This window comes from Chlorocebus sabaeus, chromosome 9 (assembly GCF_047675955.1).
Source record: "Chlorocebus sabaeus isolate Y175 chromosome 9, mChlSab1.0.hap1, whole genome shotgun sequence".
NCBI lineage: Eukaryota > Metazoa > Chordata > Mammalia > Primates > Cercopithecidae > Chlorocebus > Chlorocebus sabaeus.
This window is the reverse complement of record NC_132912.1, coordinates 66,568,898-66,590,970: the sequence shown is the minus strand read 5'-3', so window position 1 is coordinate 66,590,970 and position 22,073 is coordinate 66,568,898. Positions and strand designations below refer to the sequence as shown.

The window sequence follows — 22,073 nt, the reverse complement described above, 5'->3', positions numbered from 1 at the left end:
GCGCGGTGGCTCACGCCTGTAATCCCAGCACTTTGGGAGGCCGAGGCGGGCGGATCACAAGGTCAGGAGATCGAGACCATGGTGAAACCCCGTCTCTACTAAAAAATAGAAAAAAATTAGCCGGGCGCAGTGGCGGGCGCCTGTAGTCCCGGCTACTCGGGAGGCTGAGGCAGGAGAATGGCGTGAACCCGGGAGGCGGAGCTTGCAGTGAGCCGAGATTGCGCCACTGCACTCCAGCCTGGGTGACAGAGCGAGACTCCGTCTCAAAAAAAATAAAATAAAATAAAATAAAATAAAATAAAATAAAATAAAATAAAATAAAATAAAGTACTGGGATTACAGGTGTGAGCCACTAAGCCTGACCACCAACACTTTTTCTTTTCTTTTTTCTTTTGATAATCGCCATCCTAATGGGTGTGAGATCACATGTGAGATAGTTTTTGAACACAATACTCCAGATATCTGAGTGTTTCAGGCTCCAGGGTCTGCTCCTCCCCCTGAGACCCCACCTCTCCTAGCTCTGAGAAGTGGCATTTCCCTGTGGTGGGAGAACCACCCTTGCAGCTGAACAGCCAACATGCTTCTTTCTCCTGCACCCTCTGGTTTCTTCCAAGCTCTGAAGAACTGGCCATCTCTCTGCCTTTCATTTATGTAGAGTTGGACTGAGAAATAATACAGGCTCTAGGGAGAATACTAACTCTATTTCTGAGCCCACAGTCTTCTGAGCTTCTTTTTCCACATAGTCTTCCAGACCAGAGGCAATTGTGCTGACTCCATGGGGGCCGGCTATGGCTTTGACCTGCCACTGACCTCAGAACTAGAACAACATCCAAAGTCTTGGGCAAAACTGTTTCTTGGTCCCATCAGGACCCAGGGGAACATCTTATATTGCTCTGGCTACAATCCCCATGCTATTTGAATCAGCCCCGTCCTTTGCTGAAGCTCATATCTGGGTTTAGGTCTCCAAGACAGACACTGGGTGTGGTGATTCACCCTGTCTGATCCTCATGACTCCTCAAGGGGAACTTGGAGACCTGGAATTTTGGTCAGGAGTCCCTGTTCATATTCCCAGAACTCAGGCTCTCTGGGGTAACATTTGTTTATGTTGTTTAATAGTTACATCCTCTCCATGGCCTTCTGATGTCAAGAGCAGGCCACGTCAAACCTGGCCCCCATGTCCACGTCAAACATGGCCCCCATGGGCTATAGACATCCCAGGTTTTTCTTCAGCGCAGGCCTCACCCCTTTGCTTACAGGTACCTGAGGAAAATTTCTTTTCCTTTTAGCTGATTCTGTCTTCTGTGAAAGCAGGTGGAAAAGACGTTCTGCTGCATTCCACAGAAGGGAAAACAGGCATATGGAGGGAAGTGACTCAGCCAGGTTCATGGATGGAGTCAGCTACCAAGCCAGGAATGGGGCTCTATCCTCTGACTCTGAAACCACAGCCTTCACCACGGCAGTCACTCCTTTCCTCAAGAGGAAGCTTCAGCTCATGCTCGCAGATATGGCCTTTGGACTCAACAGGTGCTGCTGGCATTGGACGGGGTTTTCTACCCCCGGCTCTTCCCACTCCAATCCAGGAGACTACTCTGGCCTTCAAATATGGATTTCATGGTACAGCCCTTTAAAGGAACTTTCTAAGACTCTTCTTTTTTTTGAGACAGAGTCTTGCTCTGTTTCCCAGGCTGGAGTGCAGTGGTACCATCTCAGCTCACTGTAACCTCTGCCTCCCCGTTTCAAGTGATTCTCATGCCTCAGCCTCCTGAGTAACTGGGACTACAGGCACCCGCCACCACAGCCAGCTAATTGTTTGTATTTTTAGTAGAGACAGGGTTTCACCATGTTGGTCAGGCTGGTCTCGAGCTTCTGACCTCAGGTGATCTGCCCGCCTTGGCCTCCCACAGTGCTGGGATTATAGGTGTGAGCCACCGCGCCTGGCCTCAAAGACTCTTTCTAAAGCAGAGCACATGACTTTCCAAGTTTGGAAAATCAAAGCCCCTAAAGATAGGAAAGATGACAGCTGTACAAGTCCTCATGCCTTGACTTGCACTCTCACTTCCTCTCTCAGAGTCCTCTCATTTCAATTCCCAATTTCATTACTGCACCAAGCTTCTTTTTTTTTTTTTTTTTTTTTTGAGACGGAGTCTCTCTCTGTTGCCCAGGCTGGAGTGCAGTGGCCGGATCTCACCTCACTGCAAGCTCCGCCTCCCGGGTTCACGCCATTCTCCTGCCTCAGCCTCCCAAGTAGCTGGGACTACAGGCGCCCGCCACCTCGCCCGGCTAGTTTTTTATATTTTTTAGTAGAGACAGGGTTTCACTGTATTAGCCAGGATGGTCTCAATCTCCTGACCTCGTGATCTGCCTGTCTCAGCTTCCCAAAGTGCTGGGATTACAGGCTTGAGCCACCGCGCCCAGCCAAGCTTCTGGGGTTTATTTTCCCGACAGCCCAAGCACAGACAAATTTCAAATCACTGTTTTTCGCTTCCTATATTTCAACTGAGATTGATGGGGATTTTCAGCTTTACTAAACTTATGCATACCCTTGCTCAAGAACCTGCAGTACCTTTCTGGAGTCTATGGAATCAAGTGCACACTTCTAGCTGCAATAAGACCTTTTGTAATCTGACCTTGCTCTAACTATTTGTACTTAGCTCTCATGCAATGTAAACCTTCCCTAATCAAGCCAGACTTCTCACTGCTTGTGCATACATCTACACACACACACACACACGCACACACGCACTTAAATACATTCAGGTTTATTCTCCACAACATGTAAAAATGTTTATTCCTAGCTCCTGTCTCTTTCCAGGAGTCTTACCTGCAATTCTTGTTTCCTGCCCTCTGCCAATCCCAACCTCACCCATCTTTTAAGATTTGTTCGTGGGTGAGTACGATAGCTCACGCCTGTAATCCCAGCACTTTGGAAGGCTGAGGTGGGTGGATTACTTGAGGTCAGGAGTTTGAGACCAGACTGGCCAACATGGTGAAACCCCTGTCTCTACTAAAAATACAAAAATTGGCTGGATGTAGTGATATGAGTCTGTAATTCCAGCTAGTTGGGAGGCTGAGGCAGGAGAAATGCTTGAACCTGGGAGGCAGAGGTTGCAGTGAGCTGAGATCAAGCACTGCAGCCTGGGTAACAGAGCAAGACTCTGTCTCAAAAAAAAAAAAAAAAAAAAAAGATTTGTTCAGGAGGCCAGGCGCGGTGGCTCATGCCTGTAATCCCAGCACTTTGAGAGGCCAAGGTAGGCAGATTGCTTGAGCTCAGAAGTTCAAGACCAGCCTAGGCAACATGGTGAAACCCCTTGGTCTCTACCAAAAATACAAAAACTAGCCAGGTGTGGTGGTGGGTGCCTGTAGTCCCAGCTACTCAAGAGGCTGAGCAGGAGAATTGCTTGATCCTGGGAGGCAGAGGTTGCAGTGAGCCAAGATCGCGCCATTGCACACCAACCTGGGTGACAGTGTGAGACCCTGTCCTCCTCCCCCACAAAAAAAGATTAGTCCAGGAAATCTCTAACTTTAGTGTCTCCAGTCTCTAATCTTCTGCTGCGTTTATGACTGATAGGCTGCTTAATGATTAACAACTTTTACAAAAATCTTGGTAAAAATTACATAACATAATATTTACCATCTTTACAATTTTTTTATTACAATTTTTTATGTGTGCAGTTCAGTAGTGTTTAGTACATTTCACTTGTTGTGCAACCAATCTCCAGAACTTTTTTTTAAGACGGGGTCTCACTCGCCCTCCCAAAGTGCTAGGATTACAGGCGTGAGCCACTGCGTCTTGTCCAGAACTTTCACGTTTTGCCAAACTGAACAACAACTCATCATTTCCCCCTTCCTCAGCCTCTGGCAACCACCATTCTACTTTCTGTTTCTATGAATTTGACTATTATATAAAATATAAGTAGATTTAAGTGGAATCATACAGTATTTGCCTTTTCGTGACCGGCTTATTTCACTTACTCTGCTGTCTTCAGGGTTTACTGAAGTTTTAGCATGTGATAGGATTTCCTTCCTTTTGAAGACTGACTAATATTCCATTGTGTATATATGCTGCATTTTGTTTATCCATTTATCTGCATGGACATTTGGGTTGCTTCCCCCTCTTGGCTATTGTCAACAGTGCTGCTACGAACAAGGGTATGCAAATATTTCATCAAGACCCTGCTTTTACTTCTATATTGAGAAGGGGAGTTGCTGGATCAGTTGGTAGTTCTGATTTTTTGAGGAACTGCCATATAGCAGCTGAACAATTTTACAATCCCACCAACGGTACACAAGGATTCCACTCTCTCCACATCATCACCAACACTTGTTATTTTCTGTTATTTTTTTTCTTTAGAGTTGCCATCCTGTTTAAAGGCTTTTTCATTGTTTCATGTAAATTCATTTTGTCTTCCTAACAGATTTCAGGTGTCTTCAGGGCAGGAATCTCGCCCTGTTCTCCTGTGTACATTCAGTGCCTAGTACAGTGTGAGGCATGTCCTTAGGTGTCTGAAAGTCCTTTCTGGTTGATTGGATGAAATGAACAGTTTGAGTTGAGCTTAATCCTTTTGAGAACTTAGGGTAGAATTCCCTTTACAAACAGAACAAGCTGACTGCTATGATACAGACTGAACAAATCTTCAGGACACTGCTGCACTGTGGAGCGAAGTGTGCTTGGGGACACTGTCACTGTCACTTCCTCTTTAACTGAAGATGCAATATTGTGTCATCACACAAGCTACTGGGTCTACTCTCCCTGCAAAGCATAATGCTCTGGAAACCCAATTCTATGCAGTAGAACCAGAAGATCTTAGAAATAAAAACAAAACCAAAAACTGACCTTGAGAAGCTCAGAAGAGGGCCAGTACAGGAACTGAGAGGAAGCATCACAGATAGACAGGTACTGGTAGGTACAGCTATTCTCAACTCTGCTTTGTTCTAACCGCTACTTAATTTCTCTTTATTTTTCCAGAGTCTTGGGGAGCCAATTTTTTATTCACTGACATGACTTTGAGGGTTCCTCTGAGTTTCCAATTTCTCTTTTTTTTTTTTTTTTGGAGACACAGTCTGACTGTGTCACCCAGGCTAGAATGCAGTGGTGTGCTCTTGGCTCACTGCAACCTCTGCCTCCCGGGTTCAAGCAATTCTTGTGCCTCAGCCTCCTGAGTAGCTGGGACCACAGACACATACCACCATGCCCAGCTGATTTTTTTTTTTTTTTAAGTTAGTGGAGACAGGGTTTCACCATGTTGCCCAGGCAGTCTTGAACTCCTGAGCTCAGACGATCCCTCTGCCTTGGCCTCCCAAAGTGCTAGGATTACAGTTGAGCCACTGCATCTGGCCTCCAAGCTCTTTTAGTCTGTATGGAAAAGTCCCTCCATTTAACCATTTGTTTGGCATTTAAAAAATAAAACTATCACTAGGAACCTAAAAAAAGAACAAGTACAAAAGTGCTGAAGCAATTCACTTTCTGAGAACAGATTCTCTAGAAAAGTCGCCTCAGGGTGGCTTGGTTGGCACAAGGCTCTCAGGTGTACATCCCTTTCCTTGATTCATCCCTGCCTGGGAAATGCTGCCCAAAGACCTGCCTTGTAGTCCCGGGCCTTCCCCACCTCTGTGTTCTCCTCCAGCCCCCATCTCAAAGGATAGGTTGAAGTAGAAACCCCAGTAGATAGAAAGTTTGTAGTTTAGTTGGGTGAATAAAATAAAACAACACTCTCTAGATGTATGATGCATTGGCTGACATTTTTCCCAAACTTGTTTGGTGATGAGAATCCTCTGGGGCACCTATTAAGATTCCTTCAGATTCCCTCCTATCAGATTCCTTCACTTGAGGCCAGGAGTTCAAGACTAGCCTGGACAACATAGAGAAACCCCCATCTCTACAAAAATTAAATTAACAGAGCATAATGGTACATACCTGTGGTCCCAGCTACTAGGGAGGCTGAGGTAGGAGGACTGCTTGAGCCTAGGGGTTTAAGGCTACTGTAAGGCATGATTGCATCACTGCGCTCTAGTCTGGGTAACAGACTGACACCCTGACTCTCTTAAAAAAAAAAATCAGATTTCTAGGCCCCATCTAAAGAATCAGAATTTACAAAGGGGTAACCTGAAAATCTGTACTTCTTCAGCCTTCAAGCCAGGTGACTCTTATCATCAGACAAGTTTGGCAAAGGTAACATTAGTGAATATTTATTATTTCAGATACCTGGGCATCTACCCAACAGGGCCTTCCCCCGCCCCCGCTTTAGGGAAGGGTAAAGAGACAATGCCATCTTAGTGATGATTATCAACACAGGCTTTGGAGCAGGAAACCTGGGTTTGACCTGCCAGGCTGTGTGATCTTGGACAAGTTATTTAACCTCTCAGTGCTTCAGTTTCTTTATCCATAAAGTGGGGATGATATTGCATCTCCTTCAATGAGGATCAAATGAGATAATGCATACAGAACTGTTAGCCCAGTGCCTGCTAAATAAAAGGCATGGTCAATAGATAGTTGCTATTGTTATTTCCCCATAGAAGAACCCTAGAGTATCTCCATCATATAAATATGGGTGAATAATTGTGGAAAAGAAAGACTGGCTATGGGTGGTTCCAGGGGTCCACACAGATATATAAGCACAGCCAGAAGGCCCAGTGATCACTTCTGTGACTAGACCCAGCAGACACAACTGTGGCTGGCTACATTAGACAAAAGGAAGAACACTTTAATCAAAGTCTGGTTCAAGGTGGGCAGGCAGGAACCAAGGCAGACATGACTTGGACGGACAGCTAGAGCTATCCTGGGATGTCACCATGGGTTAGAAGTAGGAAGATTCCCAGTTATAGGGATAAGCACCTCCACTTGCCTGATTGAGTTTGATACTGCCTCAGAGACAGTTCTCCAACTATCTCTGGAGTCAACCAGGTCTGCATGTGAGTCTCAGTGCTTCCATTTCCCTGGAGTTTAACCTTGTGGAAATTGCTTAAGCCCAGTGAGCCTTTATTTTCCCATCCATAAAATGGTGACATTAATAGTACCTTCCTTAAAGTGTTAAGATGTAAAAAGAAAATGAATGTAATGCAAATAAAAGTTGGTTATTATTATTATTATCTATCTTTAACAAGGGATAGATTGTAAGATTGTATTGTTCCCTTGGAGACAACAGATATCTTTTTTATTTTTATTTTTTGAGACAGGGTCTCATTGCCCAGGCTGGAGTGCAGTGGTGTGATCAAAGTTCAGCACCACCTCAATCTCCCAAGCTCAAGCAGTCCTCCCATCTCAGCCTCCTGAGTAACTGGGACCACAGGTGTGTGCCACCATGTCTGGCTAATTTTTAAAAAATATTTTATAGAGACAAGGTCTTACTATGTTGTCCAAACTGGTCTGATACTCCTGGGCTCAAGCCATCCTCCCGCCTTGGCCTCCCAAAATGTTGAGATTACAGGTGTGAGCCGCTGCATCTGGTACTCTTCCTTTCCTTTAGTCCCTGCCACATTCCCCACCATCACTGTCTCCAGAGTAAACAAGGAACGCCCATGTAGGAGATTATCCACATACTGTTCCTCCCACTCACTCTGCACATACACCTGCCTCCCGGGATCCCTGCTCCCTCTTCCCACAGATATTCACACATTTAGTCCTCTAGCAGCCTTCTCAAAGGAGACTGTCCCCTCTGCAGGACTTGGTTGCCTCCAAACCCTCCTCAGAGGCTCAGCAAACCAGAGAAAAGAGGCACCTTCTGCAGAAGGGTAGGCAAGACAGATTGAGTATGGGGATGGATGGTGATCGGGGAAAGGGAGGAGCTGAGGATTCGGAATAAGAAAGGAGAGGGTGGAAATGTGTCATGAAGTTCCTCAAAATCTGTGAATCCTGAATCTCATCATTTTTAGTGAATGAACTCAGATGATTCACTTCCCTTCATTAGCCTCTATTTTCCTCTCTGTGTAATGGAAGGGGAAGTGCTTGCTTTGAAGACAAAGATGCATATAGAATCTGGCATATAGAATCCAGCTTGGGAGAGCTATGAGCATGTGGAATTAGACATCATATGGGTTATGAATATTATGTTAGTTTTCTTCTGAATAGGATTTTTTCAGTATTTCAGCTTCTGGCTGAACATATATCCCTAAACATGATTGATGTTTTGGCAGTCTTCAGCAAGCCCACCAGTTGCTGGTTAGTCATCCCAGTCCTTTGTTCCTGAGCATGCCCCTTTGCTTCTAGTGAAGCATCTGTTGCCACCCAACATGGTAACCGGAACTCTGAGCAGAAGTTTTAGGACCAGGGCCTAACTTTGGTTCCTGGTGAGGGGCTCAGAATCCAGAAGGTCTGGTAAGCCATGACCAACACTACTTTTTTTTTTTTTTTTTTTATGGAGTCTCGCTTAGTCACCCAGACTGGAGAGCAGTGGCCTGATCTCGGCTCACTGCACCCTCTGTCTCCCGGGTTTAAGCGATTCTTCCACCTCCGTCTCCTGAGGAGCTGGGATTACAGGCGCGCAACACCACGCTGGCTAAGTTTTGTATTTTTAGTAGGGATGGGGTTTCACCACGTTAGCCAGGCCAGTCTTGAACTCCTGACCTCAAGTGATCCACCTGCCTCAGCCTCCCAAAGTGCTGGGATTACAGGCGTGAGCCACCGCGCCCGGCAAACTCCTTTAGAGCAGTTAAGTTCCTGACTTAGGTAATAATTGGGTTTGGGTCAGGGAGGACAAAGAAAAATTTGGCCAAGACTCATGACATACATGCAGAAGTCTGAGCTGACTGGCCTAGGTAAGCCTAGGAAGCAGGCCAGAGCTGGTAAGGCAGCAAAAGAGTGAGGAAGGTTAGGGGGGTCATAGCCTGATGCTGGAGGGACCAATTTTAGTTCCCCTTTCATGGTGCTACTGAGGACAGTGTAACCTCAGTGTTCAACCCCTGGGCTCTTTGCTTTCCATGAGTAAGGAAGCAAGAATGCTGCCTCCCTCCACCCCTTCCACAGCCTGCTGGGGGCCTGCAGCTCCAGCAATCCCCCTATCATGTTACAGGCCCAGAAGCGGCTTTCAGTGCCTGAGGTTGCCGGCCGGCTTCACCCTTCACACTAGACACTCAGGAAGAAGCGGTCCTTAGACTCAAGGAAGCTATGTGACCAGCATTCCATGTCTCCTTCCCAGAACTGTTGAAGAGTCCGTCTGCCCCATGTGTAGGAGGGAAAGAGGCACTTTGAGCCACACAGGAACACAGACAAGAGGGAGAGGGAGTGAGCATAGGGAATGTGGGAGTGAACAGCACATGCAGCTGTGGGCCCAGCTGCCTGGTTGCTGGGAACTGCTGGCCAAGGATACAGCATCCCCATTGGCCTGGAATCCTGGAATGGACTCCAGCCTGACTTGGTCTTCTGAGTCAATGCAACTGCAGTCAAAAAGGGGAGGCAGGCACTCGATGTAGGAATTATAGTTTACACAGTTCATCTTCCTATCTCTAGCATCCAGAACTGTGCCCAGCACATAGTAGGTCCATGATGAATACGGAATGAATGAATACTTTCACATGCAAGCATGATCTCAGCCAATCTGCAGAGCAAGGCACAGGCTGGACAGGTGTTGCTTCATTTTGCAGATGGGAGAACTAGATAAAAGAGTTAAGCATAACCCCAGCACTTTGGGAGGCTGAGGTGGGCAGAGAGGTCAGGAGTTCGAGACCAGCCTGGCCAACGTGGTGAAACACCATCTCTACTAAAAATACAAAATTAGCCAAGCATAGTGGTAGACACCTGTAATCCCAGCTACTTGGGAGACTAAGGCAGGAGAATTGCTTGAACTCACAAGGCGGAGGGTGCAGTGAGCTGAGATGGTACCATTGCACTCCAGCCTAGGTGACAAGAGCGAGACTCCTTGTCAAAAAAAAAAAAAAAGTTAAGCAACTTGCCTAAGATCATTCAACTCTGACGTAGCAGACTCAAGGCTAGACACTGTGGTCTTTCTATAGTGCCATGCTGAGCATTCTTTCTATACAACACAGAACTGCATCCTATGACTCCATGGGAACTTCCTTTTGGGTCAGAAAGTCCTTAGGGGCTGAGTTTCCTGGACTTAGTCTCAGGGCCAGGTTTGGATACCCTGCCCCTCCCTGCGCATCTGGCATCTGCCTTCCCTTTTATGAGAATCTCCTGGAAAGGGCTTCTCCATTAGTCTCTGTTGCCACATCTGACTCAGGAGCTCGGTACCCTTGAGACACAGAGGCAGGGGTTGGTGGCTTCACTCTAGGAGTCAGGAAAAGAATGAAATCATACACATTCAGTTCCTTATTCTCTTACCCTCAGTAGACATTTCAGACAGCCTAGACCACAGAGGCAGTTCTTGGAATTCAGGCAAGCAACTAACTTGTATTACAGCGGGTGCAACTTAAGAGCTCAGAGTCCATAGTCCGAGCAGTCTTTCTGGAAGGAGGTCTCCAAAGTCAGGAGGAGGGCTCCCCCGAGCTGGATCATCTTAGCTCACTGGCCCCTCCCTTCACAGCGTTCTGTCTTTCATGAAGACAGTGAGGTATAGCACATAGGAACAAGGATCAGAAGATGCTGGGTTTTAGTGCTGGCTTTGCTGCTCATCAACTGTGTATCTTCTCTCCATTTCATTTTCCATATCTGCAAAATGGGAACAACAGTACCAGTCTATATCACAAGCAGTTATGAGTTTAAAGAGAAATGGTTTACATTAATGTGCCTTTAAGCACAAGACAGAAATACAATATAAAATATATGACTGGGTGTGGTGGCTCATGCCTGTAATCTCAGCGCTTTGGAAGGATGAGGTAGGAGGACCCCTTGAACCCAGAAGCCCAGCAAAACCTTGTCTTTAAAGAAAAAAAAAAAAAAAAAGAACTGAAAGTCTAGCACATGCTATGCACAAAGATTTCAGAGAGTGATAAAGATTAGCGCATTGGCCGGGCGCGGTGGCTCACGCCGGTAATCCTACCACTTTGGGAGGCCGAGGCGGGCGGATCACGATGTCAGAAGATGGAGACCATCCTGGCTAACACGGTGAAACCCCGTCTCTACTAAAAATACAAAAAAATTAGCTGGGCGTGGTGGCGGGCGCCTGTAGTCCCAGCTACTCGGGAGGCTGAGGCAGGAGAATGGCGTGAACCCGGGAGGTGGAGCTTGCAGAGAGCCCAGATCGCACCCCTGCACTCCAGCCTGGTGAGACTCCGTCTCAAAAAAAAAAAAAAAAAAAAAAAAAAAAAAAAAAAAAAAAGAAGAGCACATGGATAAAGAGTTGGAGGCGTAGGGGGGAGGAGGGGGCGGGTGGTGAGGGGGAAGGGTGTCAGGCCTCATAACGGTCTCCAAACCTCTTTGTGCAGGAGGAAATGAAGTCATCCGCTCTCAACAATCAGCATGACAGCCTCCAGCCAAGTAATCCGGAGTCATGAGAGCTGCTAGGGGAGCAGCATGAATCATGACGGCCTCTGGGAATTTCCTGATAACTAACCTAGGAGTTTCGGGGTAAGTCCTCAGGCTGCAACAACTCTGTTTACATTCTGGTCACGTTTATTTACAATTAATGGGTTCTCAAATCCAAACAAAACTGACCACAGTCTTCTAGAGGAAGTAGCAAGGTTGGCTCTGAGACCTATAGCATCTCTGACTCAGTGTGTCCCCTGGAAGGCTGGCAGTTCAGCAAGCACAGAAGTCTCTCCAGAAGACAGTGGGTCACCTGCCTCCCAAAAGCTGAAAGGCTAACTTGTATTTTCCCCAGCTACCAGCTGGCATCCTGAGCCCTCGGCTGGCTGCAGCGGAGCAAAGGAGCCTTCCTCCTTCCTACCCTCCTGGCACTCTCCCTGCCTGCCTTCTGTCATTCTCAAGTGGACCCAGACCCAAGGTCCAGATTTGCAAGGCAGGAAAATGCTGCAGGCTTAGGCTGGGAAAGGGACCAAAGCTTGAGCCCCTAGTGGATTGCTGGGACTCAGCCTCCTCCCTCCCACTAAGAGAGCAAGTCCTACTGGGTTCAAAATGACCCCAAGCCCTGGTTCCTGACACTAGGGGAAAGAGATGGGGGTGACAGAATCACAGAATCTCTACTATACTCCTCCAAGTGTGCCCAAAGATGCGTGTGTGTGTGTGTATACACAAATGTCTGCTTATCCTTAGGCAGGAGGGGTGCATGCAGTCGTTTACACATCGTCTGTTTTTCTGGAGGACAATTTTATTTGATAAACAATTGTTTCTATCCAAATAGAATAAAAAAGGCTCTATGATGAAGTAAAACACTAAATACACATGCATTTAAAAATGTGTAATTATCTTTGGAATGGGCTATACAGGGATGTGTTTTTTAAAATGTAAAGAGTGTAAAATGACATACAGTGAAAAATAAATCTTGCTCTTATTTTGTCCTCCAGTCTTCCAATTCCTCTACTCAGAGAACAGAACTTCCACACCTCCAGAACCTCCACAGTTAACTGTCTACATGTTTCCATTGTCTTTACTTTTATTCTTGCCTGCACAAATAAATGAACTGTTCATTATGAAAACTTCCCAAAAGACCCATTAACACTTCAATAGGAAGCACCAACAGTTTATGCCGTAGGACTTTGTTCCCACAATCCTGTAACATCATATCAGGACACCTAATCCAATCCTTATCAAGCCCTGTCAAAAACGGACTTTAAATCAAACTGCAAATTTTCAGTAATCTGGTCTTGCCTTTCCTCCTCTCTGATAGCACCATCAAACTCCCTTACTGCCGAAAGCAGTAAGTCCGGCTTTGTTCCATCCACTGGTTGTGTTGGTGATATCTAGGGACTGCCACTGAACAGAGAGGCACAGAGGGAGCCCCTGCAGGCAGGGGTTTTTGTCTCTGTGTTTCTGGGAGAGTGTGCCTCCTACATTTGTCGCGTTGATGAAGACTTCACAGCTCCATCAGCTGCGGGCAAGGGGGTCTGAGGCCCTCTTAGGCAAGTTGGGGCCCAGCAGGGAGAGGTTGGAGAAGAACTGATTAAGGGACCCCAGGAGGCTTCAGAGCTGGGCGAGGTAGAGAGTCTCCCGTGCGCCTTCTCTCCTCTCTGCAATTCGGGGACTCAGTGCACTGGGGCAGGCCCTGGGCCAGGTTCATGGGAGGAAGCACGGAGAATTTACAAGCCTCTCAATTCCTCAGTACAGACGCTGTTGGGTCCCCTCCGCTGGAGATCGCGCTGCCCCCAAATCTTTGTGAGCGTTGCAGAAGCACGCGGGGTCCGGGTCGCGGAGCGCTGCAGGGCAGGGGAGGGAGCTGGGCGGGAGAGGGCGGGGCGGCGCCGGGGCGGGCCCTGATATAGAGCAGGCGCCGCGGGTAGCAGGACAGCGCGGAGACTGCAGCCCCGGACCCCAGCTCAGGGTCCACCTGTCCCCGCAGCGCCGGCTCGCGCCTTCGTGCCGCAGCCACCGGTGAGTGTCGCGGTATCGAGATCTCCGGGCCGGATGCGCGGCGGCCCCAGTTCGCGAGCATCTGCCTCCCCAGCTCCGGGCTGCCCCGGCTCCCTGGCGGCTGCACGGAGTCACCGCGGCCGCTCCCGGGCGTCCCCCGCGGGTGCCGGTCCAGGCTGCCCGGGAGTCCGGAGCCCAGAGAGGAGAGAGACAGCCGGGGCTGGGGAGCCTGGTCACCGCGGGCACCTCCCTTGCGCTGCAGTCGCCAGCCTGGCCCGCCTTCCCGCACCTCCGCCTCTTGCCCTGACTTCTCTTTCCTTTGCAGAACCGCCGTCTAGCGCCCCGACCTCACCACCATGAGAGCCCTGCTGGCACACCTGCTTCTCTGCGTCCTGGTCGTGAGCGACTCCAAAGTGAGTGCTCCCTTGCTTTGACCGATGCCGCCCGAGGACCTCTGATCAGCACCAGGGGAGAGGAGGGGCTGCTCAGGGAGCGGGGGTCCTCCGACTTCCATCCATAGCAGGGCCCCTCCGGCTTCCATCCATAGGAGGGCCAGGCTCTCCCCAGGAAATGGGACAGGGTGGCAGCGGAGGCTTGAGAACCACGGGGGTTGGCACTGACCGGCAAGGGGGGAAGAAGCCGCCGGGACTGCCCCAGCCTGCGGGCATCTGGTAGATGAAGCTTGCTTGGGTCAATCCATTTCTCCTTGCTGGAAACCCATGGTCTTCCATGTGAGAACTAGATACGAACGGGGTGAGGCGAGAGGGAAGGAAGAGTGGGTTTTGGGACTAGGTCCAGTTTACCCTCACCCTGGAGTCCCTGGAGCATGGGACCTTTGATGAAGCCTCCTCCCGAATCTCTTCCAGGGCAGCCGTGAACTTCATCAAATTCCATGTGAGTATCCACCCCTACAACAATTGGCTGTACAGACATCTTGGGAAAGCTTCTGGGGACATACCCTCCCTACCCCTGCTGCAGGGCTGCCCCAGCCCTTACCGCTTCCACTCCCCCTCGCTTACCCCACCTTTGTTCTCTCCAGCAGACTGTGGCTGTCTAAATGGAGGAACATGTATGTCCAACAAGTACTTCTCCAGCATTCACTGGTGCAACTGCCCAAAGAAATTCGGAGGGCAACACTGTGAGATAGGTATGGGGATCTCCACTGCAAATGGGAGTTAGGGGGCACCAAAAATTTGGGGACAGGGAGGGATGAGTGGGAGGCAAGAGCAGGCAGGAGTTAGGAGCTGGAGGTGGGGTGGGTGACATCTTCATCCCTATGTGACAAGCATAAACACACACACTCCTGTGAAGCAATGGCCACACAAATGTGAGGTGCGGTTGGAAGGAGACCCTGTCCAGTCTTCTGGCAGGTCTGAAACCACATCATCTTTAAAATGTCCGTTGGCAGCTGGGCGTGGTGGCTCACGCTTGTAATCCCAGCATTTTGGGAGGCCAAGGTGAGTGGATCATTTGAGGTCACGAGTTCAAGACCAGCTTGGCCAACATGGTGTAACCCTGCCTCTACTAAAAATACAAAAATCAGCCCGGCATGGTGGTGGATGTCTGTAGTCCCAGCTGCTTGGGAGGCTGAGGCAGGAGAATCGCTTGAACCTGGGAGGCAGAGGTTGCCGTGAGCTGAGATCACACCACTGCACTCCAGCTGGGCGACAGAGCAAGACTTCGTCTCAAAAAAAAAAAAGCTCGTTGGAACGTCCTTCTCTTTCTCACATTCTCTCATCCTCCTGTGCCCTCGTAGATAAGTCAAAAACCTGCTATGAGGGGAATGGTCACTTTTACCGAGGAAAGGCCAGCACTGACACCATGGGCCGGTCCTGCCTGGCCTGGAACTCTGCCACCGTCCTTCAGCAAACATACCATGCCCACAGATCTGATGCTCTTCAGCTGGGCCTGGGGAAGCACAATTACTGCAGGTAAGGTGGGGGCAACAAGGACCAAGAGTCCTCCCCACAGCTTCCCAGAAACCTTGTTACCATCCCCTTCTCCCAGAGGGCTGGCCATAGCATGAGAGAAGCGCAGTCTCTGGCTGCTGAGTCTTCCCTGAGGGGAGGAGGCAAGGAAGGCCCTCTGGGTTGGAATGACATCCCCTATCTTTCTGTGTTGTCAGGAACCCAGACAACCGGAGGCGACCCTGGTGCTATGTGCAGGTCGGCCTAAAGCAGCTTGTCCAAGAGTGCATGGTGCATAACTGTGCAGATGGTGAGCATCACTGACCTGCTGATGACAGTGGGGTGGAAGGGGACAAACTCGCATGTCCCCTTATTCCATCACAGGAGGGCTGAGGAGGTGAGGGGCGCCCGAGAGGGATGCTTTCTCCTAACCGCCTCCCCAAGACATCCCTCTGTTTGTCCTCCAGGAAAAAAGCCCGCCTCTCCTCCAGAAGAATTACAGTTTCATTGTGGCCAAAGGACTCTGAGGCCCCGCTTTAAGATTGTTGGGGGAGAATTCACCACCATCGAGAACCAGCCCTGGTTTGCAGCCATCTACAGGAGGCACCGGGGCGGCTCTGTCACCTACGTGTGTGGAGGCAGCCTCATCAGCCCTTGCTGGGTGGTCAGCGCCACACACTGCTTCATGTACGACCCTGGGTTTCTCCTCTTTGACTCTTCTGCCCCACCCCAAACACATCCCCTTCTCCTTCCCAGCAAAGGGTTCCGCCTCATTTCTCCCTCATTTGCCCCTCTCCTTGCAGCCCATGGCCTTGGGGACAAGTCATGCTTTGAGGCCTCTAGGGAGGGAAGGAAGAAGTGGCAGGATTTCATGGGACTAGGCTTGATGGATTTCTTCTCCCACAGTAATTACCCAAAGAAGGAGGACTACATTGTCTACCTGGGTCGCTCAAGGCTTAACTCCAACACGCAAGGGGAGATGAAGTTTGAGGTGGAAAACCTCATCCTACATGAGGACTACAGCGCTGACACGCTTGCTCACCACAACGACATTGGTGAGGGGAAACCCCGTGACTGCTGTGGCCATCATGGCTTGGGGAGAGAGGGACCCAGGGAGAGACCTGAGCTGAGGTTGAAGCTGGCTGGTGGGGCAGGGGTGGGGTGGGGGACCTTGAAGCCTCAATATACATGACAAAGGGAGTGGTGGCGGGGAAGAGTTCCATAAAGTCTGAGGGGTCCGGTGCTCCTGTGGAGAGACCCTGAATTTCCCCAACAAGTAGCCTCTTGCAAGTGGAAATGGCCCTGTGGGTATATGGCTTGGGTTGGGAATGCCCTGTTTATACGAATTAGAAAAAGACACCCCTTCCTTTGTGGGATGTAGCCTCTGTCTGTGTTGGGATATAGAACTTGGAGAATGGAGCTTTGGGCTGGATTCCAGCCTAACTACCTCACCTGGGACTTTTTGCAGAAACTACCTATAAAGGTGTATGCAGTGGCTCTGGCCATCCAAGACTTTTTCAACACCTGTAACAAAGCCCTTGGGGCATGGGGCAGGGGAGGTTTCCAGGTGATAAGCGACCAGCAGACCTCCCTGGATGACTGACCTAGGGATAGACATAGCTACTTCCTTGGTACTTGAAGGGGACAGATGGGGACCGCCTAACCAGTAGTGATCTTTCTCCTCTCACCCTCTGTCCTCCCCCAGCCTTGCTGAAGATCCGTTCTAAGGAGGGCAGGTGTGCGCAGCCATCCCGGACTATACAGACCATCTGCCTGCCCTCGATGTATAACGATCCCCCTTTTGGCACAAGCTGTGAGATCACTGGCTTTGGAAAAGAGAATTCTAGTAAGTGAAAATTGGGACTGACTTAGGAGGTCCTGGGGAGTGTTTTGACCTGAAAGCAAGCCCAGCATGATCAAGGGAAGACTGCAGAGTTAGAGATGAGAGCACTGAGGAGGTGGCAGATGGGTCCAGGGATGGATGAGGATTGTTGTTTAGGGAGTGATGGGCTGCAAAGTTAAATAGATGGTAGGGGCTATAGGTGGAGTAAAGGCTCAGATTTGCATGGAAAAGAATAAGGGCCTTCCCTGGTAGAGACACTTTATGGTTCCCCTCCCTGGCAGACTCCCAGTGGACAGATAAATCTTGATGCAAACGCCTCCCTGTTTTCTTCGCTTAGCTGACTATCTCTATCCGGAGCAGCTGAAAATGACTGTTGTGAAGCTGGTTTCCCACCAGAAGTGTCAGCAGCCCCACTACTACGGCTCTGAAGTCACCACCAAAATGCTGTGTGCTGCTGACCCACAGTGGGAAACAGATTCCTGCCAGGTGAGAGTTCTAAGCATCTCTCTCCATCTCTTCCATATCTCCCCAGAACTCCTGGGCTTGTCCCAGCCAGCTTTGGGGTGTCTCTCTCTAGCCAAAGCCCTAAGTAGCCAGAATCAGGAGCTCAGGTCTTTGAGGGTTTAAACCAATGCTTGTGTGTTTACCAAACATTACCAAAACAATCCCAGCTCTGTGCTAGTCGCTTAAGACTGGGGGCAGGAGATCCTAGAAAGAGGAAACAGTAAAAGACAATGTAACTCAGTGCCCATGGCACATTGTGAACTATAAATGATCAGGTGTTCAGGAGAGGGAGGTGAGTGTCAACTTGAGGGTCAGGGAGGGGAGGCTTTAAAGGAAATGTGACTTGATAGGTGTTTGAAGAGGCAGAAGGAAGAAAGGAGGGTGTTTCAGTTGAAAGATACAAAACTGAGTAGGAGGCTGGCATATTCCAGGTGGGGAGGAAAAGTAGGGTCTGGGAGTATGGATGGAATAGCAGCAGACGACAGGGGTTTTAAAACCAAGCAGGGGATTTTAAACTTGATGTGGTAGAAAATGGGGCTGCGCCGGGCACAGTGGCTCATGCATGTAATCCCAGCACTTTGGGAGGCTGAGGTGGGTGGATCACTTGAGGCCAGGAGTTTGAGACCAGCCTGGCCAACATGGTGAAACCCTGTCTCTACTAAAAATACAAAAAAAAACTAGCCAGGTGTGGTGGCACATGCCTGTAATCCCAGCTAATCAGGAGGCTGAGACATGGGAATTGCATGAGCACAGGAGGCAAGTTTGCAGTGAGCCGAGATAGTGTCATTGCACTCCAGCCTGGGCAACAGAGGGAGATTGTTCCCCCCGCCCCCCAAAAAAAAGAAAGAAAATGGGAAGTCACTAAGGACTTTGACTGGGAAACTCATCCCTCTCTCAGGTATGGTTGGGTGGTGGGATCAGAAACCCCCTCCTCACTTCTCTAGGGCTCATCTTTTGTGTCTTTGGCTTCACAGGGAGACTCAGGGGGACCCCTTGTCTGTTCCATCCAAGGCTACATGACTTTGACTGGAATTGTGAGCTGGGGCCGTGGATGTGCCCTAAAGGACAAGCCAGGTGTCTACACGAGAGTCTCACGCTTCTTGCCCTGGATTCACAGTCACACCAGGGAAGAGAATGGCCTAGCCCTCTGAGGGTCCCCTGGGAGGAAATGGGCATGACCCGCTTTCTTGCTGGCTGTCATTTTTGCAGTAGAGTCATCTCCATCAGCTGTAAGAAGAGACTGGGAAGACAGGCTCTGCACAGATGGATTTTCCTGTGCCACCCACCAGGGCGAACAACAATAGCTGGGTGCTGGCCGCCCAGACCCCTCTGGCCAGGATGGAGGGGTGGTCCTGACTCAAGATGTTACTGACCAGCAACTTGTCTTTTTCTGGACTGAAGCCTGCAGGAGTTAAAAAAGGCAGGGCATCTCCTGTGCGTGGGTGAAGGGAGAGCCAGCTCCCCTGATGGTGGGCATTCATAAGGCCCATGATTGAGAAATGAATAATTTCCCAATTAGGAAGTGTAACAGCTGAGGCCTTTTGAGGGCGCTTAGCCAATATGGGAGCAGCAGTTTGGGGAGTAGAGACACTAATGATTTCAGGGCAGGGCTCTGACATTCCATGAATGTATCAGGAAATATATATGTGTGTGTATGTTTGCACACTTGTGTGTGGGCTGTGAGTGTAAGTGTGAGTAAGAGCTGGTATCTGATTGCAAGTCTAGATATTTCCTTAAATTGTGTGGACTGTGATGCCACATAGAGTGGTCTGTCTGGAGAGGTTATAGGTCACTCCTGGGGCCTCTTGGGTCCCCCACATGATAGTGCCTGGGAATGTATTATTCTGCAGTATGACCTGTGACCAGCACTGTCTCAGTTTCACTTTCACATAGATGTCCCTTTCTTGGCCAGTTATCCCTTCCTTTTAGCCTAGTTCATCCAATCCTCACTGGGTGGGGTGAGGACCACTCCTGTACACTGAATATTTATATTTCACTATTTTTATTTATATTTTTGTAATTTTAAATAAAAGTGATCAATAAAATGTGATTTTTCTGATGACAAATCTCCCTGGTGCTTGTATGGGAAGGTGTTGGAGTACATGAAAAGGAGAAAATAACAAAAGTGGACTGCACCCCAGAGTTTCTTATGGGACTTCATCTCTGGACTTAATGGAGCTTTGGGAGGTACAAGTTAGGAGAGCTGTAGGGCAGGGCCACCACAGCACTGAAGGTATACGAAGTTTCCCCAAACCACAATCCCATGGCTGTGTAAGTAGTGTGCAGGCTTAGTGTCAGCTCCCAATTGCCTCCTTAACCTGATACCTTTGTGCAGTGCACATCTTGTACAGCTGTACATTGTGGTCTTCTTTAGGGTTAACTCCACAACATTCTCTTCACTCTGCCCCCAACAATCCTTGAGCTGACCTCAACCAAGGAGAACACCTGTGGCCAGGTGCAGTAGCTAATGCCTGTAATCCCAACATTTTGAGAGGCTGAGGTGGGAGAATTGCTTGAGCCCAGGAGTTTGAGACCAGCCTGGGAAACTTAGTGAGACCCTGTCTCTGCAAAAAATAAAAAAAATTAGCCAGGTGTGGTATCACACATCTGTAGTCCTAGCTACTTGGGAGGCTGAGGCAGGAGGATCATAAGCCAAGGAGTTCAAGTTTACAGTCAGCTATGATTGTGCCACTGCACTCCAGCCTAGGTGACAGAGCAAGACTGTTTCAAAAAAAAAAAAAAGAAGAAGAAGAAGAAGAAGATGACCTGTAAGTGAAAATTGCTGGCTGGGCTCGGTGGCTCACGTCTGTAATCCAGCACTTTGGGAAGCCGAAGTGTGTGGATCACCCGAGGTCAGGAGTTTGAGACCAGCCTGACCAACATGGTGAAACCCCATCTCTGCTAAAAATACAAAAAAATTAGCCGGGTGTGGTGGTGGGTGCCTGTAATCCCAGCTACAAGCTGAGCTGAGGCTGAGGCAGGAGAATCATTTGAACCCCCGGAGGCAGAGGTTGCAGTGAGCTGAGAAAGCGCCACTGTACTCCAGCCTGGGCAACAGAGGGAAGAGTTTGCCTCAAAAAAAAGAAAAGAGAAAGAAGGAAGGGAGGGAGGGAGGAAGGAAGGAAGGAAGGAAGGAAAGGGAAAGGGGGAAATTGCTTATCCGGAAGGAAGGAAGGAAGGAAGGAAGGAAGGAAGGAAGGAAGGAAGGAAGGAAGGAAATTGCTTATCCAGAATACCAGCTTGAGTCTGTGGCATTCAGGAAATAGAAAACATAATTCCCCATCATCTGTGTGTGGGGCTGATGCTGGAATTTTCCCAGTGTGTTGACAGAGCTTGTGACCAGCCATTGCTATGCTATGATTAGGGGGCCCAGAATCTCAAAGCAGGATGATGTCCTAATGGGGGTGACTATATATTTTGAACAAAACATCAAGTTTGAAAAACTGGTGTATAGAAGGCAGGTTGGGAGATAATTGGGTATCAAAAATTAGAATTTCCAAGCTGTGTTAATGGGTTTGGGCAGCGTTTCTTAATCGAGTCAGCTGAGGACCTTTTAAAATATGCACACCTACACTCCACCTGTAGAGATTGTGATTCAGGTCAGGGCTGGTGCCAGGTCTCGTGGTTTTAGAAAAGCTCCCTGGGTGTTACTGACATGCACCACTGATTGACAGCCTTGGGGGACAATTGGTCAGAATATATGAAGGGCCCAGAAAAATTCCAGATATGGTCAGCATGAGTTTTCTGCATGAACAGCCCGTTTTCTGAGCGGGGTTTGGTGGCACAAGGTGTCCTGGATTCCCTGGTTAGAGGCTTTCTGGACCGTGCTTCCTTAGAGGGTAAGAACTCCAAATATTGGCTTTTTCTTTTTTTTGAGACAGGGTCTCTCTCTGTCACCAGGCTGGAGTACAATGGTGCAATATCAGCTCACTGCAGCTTCTGCCTCCCAGGTTCAAGCGATTCTCCTGCGTCAGCCTCCCAAGTAGCTGGGATTATAAGCATGCACCACCACTACCTGTCTCATTTTTGTGTTTTTGGTAGAGACAGGGTTTCACCATATTGGCCAGGCTGGTCTTGAACTCCTGACCTCAGGTGATCTGCCTGCCTCGGCCTCCCAAAGTGTTGGGATTAGTATTCGACTTTTGATCTCCATCATCTAGTGTGCTGTTTTACACAGGTTGATGCAGTGGTTCAGAGGATAGATTTTGGAGTCCGGTGGCCTGAACTAGAATCTAACACCAGCTGTGTGACTTGAGAAAAATTATTGGCCTCTCTGCACCTCAGTTTCCTCATCTGTACAAAAGAGATGATACAATCTACCTCCCTGGGTTTTTATAAGGATTCATGAAGGCTGGATGCAGTGGCTCAGGCCTGTAATCCCAGTGCTTCGGGAGGCCAAGGCAGGCGGATCACCTGAGGTCAGGATTTTGAGACCAGCCTGACCAACAAGGTGAAACCCTGT

The 22,073-nt window shown here is 49.0% G+C and overlaps 1 protein-coding gene across 2 annotated transcripts; it reads left to right on the top strand.

Moving 5' to 3' along the window:
* Positions 1–13,273: 13,273 nt before the first annotated feature.
* PLAU (plasminogen activator, urokinase) lies at positions 13,274–19,677 on the top strand. 2 transcript variants are annotated; one of them, XM_007962966.3, is made up of 11 exons: positions 13,274–13,378; positions 13,683–13,770; positions 14,224–14,251; positions 14,400–14,504; positions 15,114–15,288; positions 15,483–15,574; positions 15,732–15,951; positions 16,171–16,319; positions 16,970–17,110; positions 17,445–17,593; positions 18,586–19,677. In XM_007962966.3, the coding sequence occupies exons 2-11, from the start codon at positions 13,714–13,716 to the stop codon at positions 18,760–18,762; spliced, it is 1,293 nt and encodes a 430-aa protein (XP_007961157.2). In that variant the 5' UTR covers positions 13,274–13,378; positions 13,683–13,713; the 3' UTR covers positions 18,763–19,677. The 2 variants fall into 2 exon arrangements, with proteins under 2 accessions (XP_007961157.2, XP_007961156.2); XM_007962965.3 differs by having other exon boundaries at positions 14,397–14,504.
* The last annotated feature ends 2,396 nt before the right edge of the window (positions 19,678–22,073 follow it).

Coding starts and splice junctions, on each gene's coding strand:
- PLAU (XM_007962965.3), top strand. CDS start 13,714: ATGAGAGCCCTGCTGGCACACCTGCTTCTCTGCGTCCTGGTCGTGAGC. Junction 15,289..15,482: donor GGGAAGCACAATTACTGCAG/GTAAGGTGGGGG, acceptor CTGTGTTGTCAG/GAACCCAGACAACCGGAGGC. Junction 17,594..18,585: donor GGGAAACAGATTCCTGCCAG/GTGAGAGTTCTA, acceptor TTGGCTTCACAG/GGAGACTCAGGGGGACCCCT.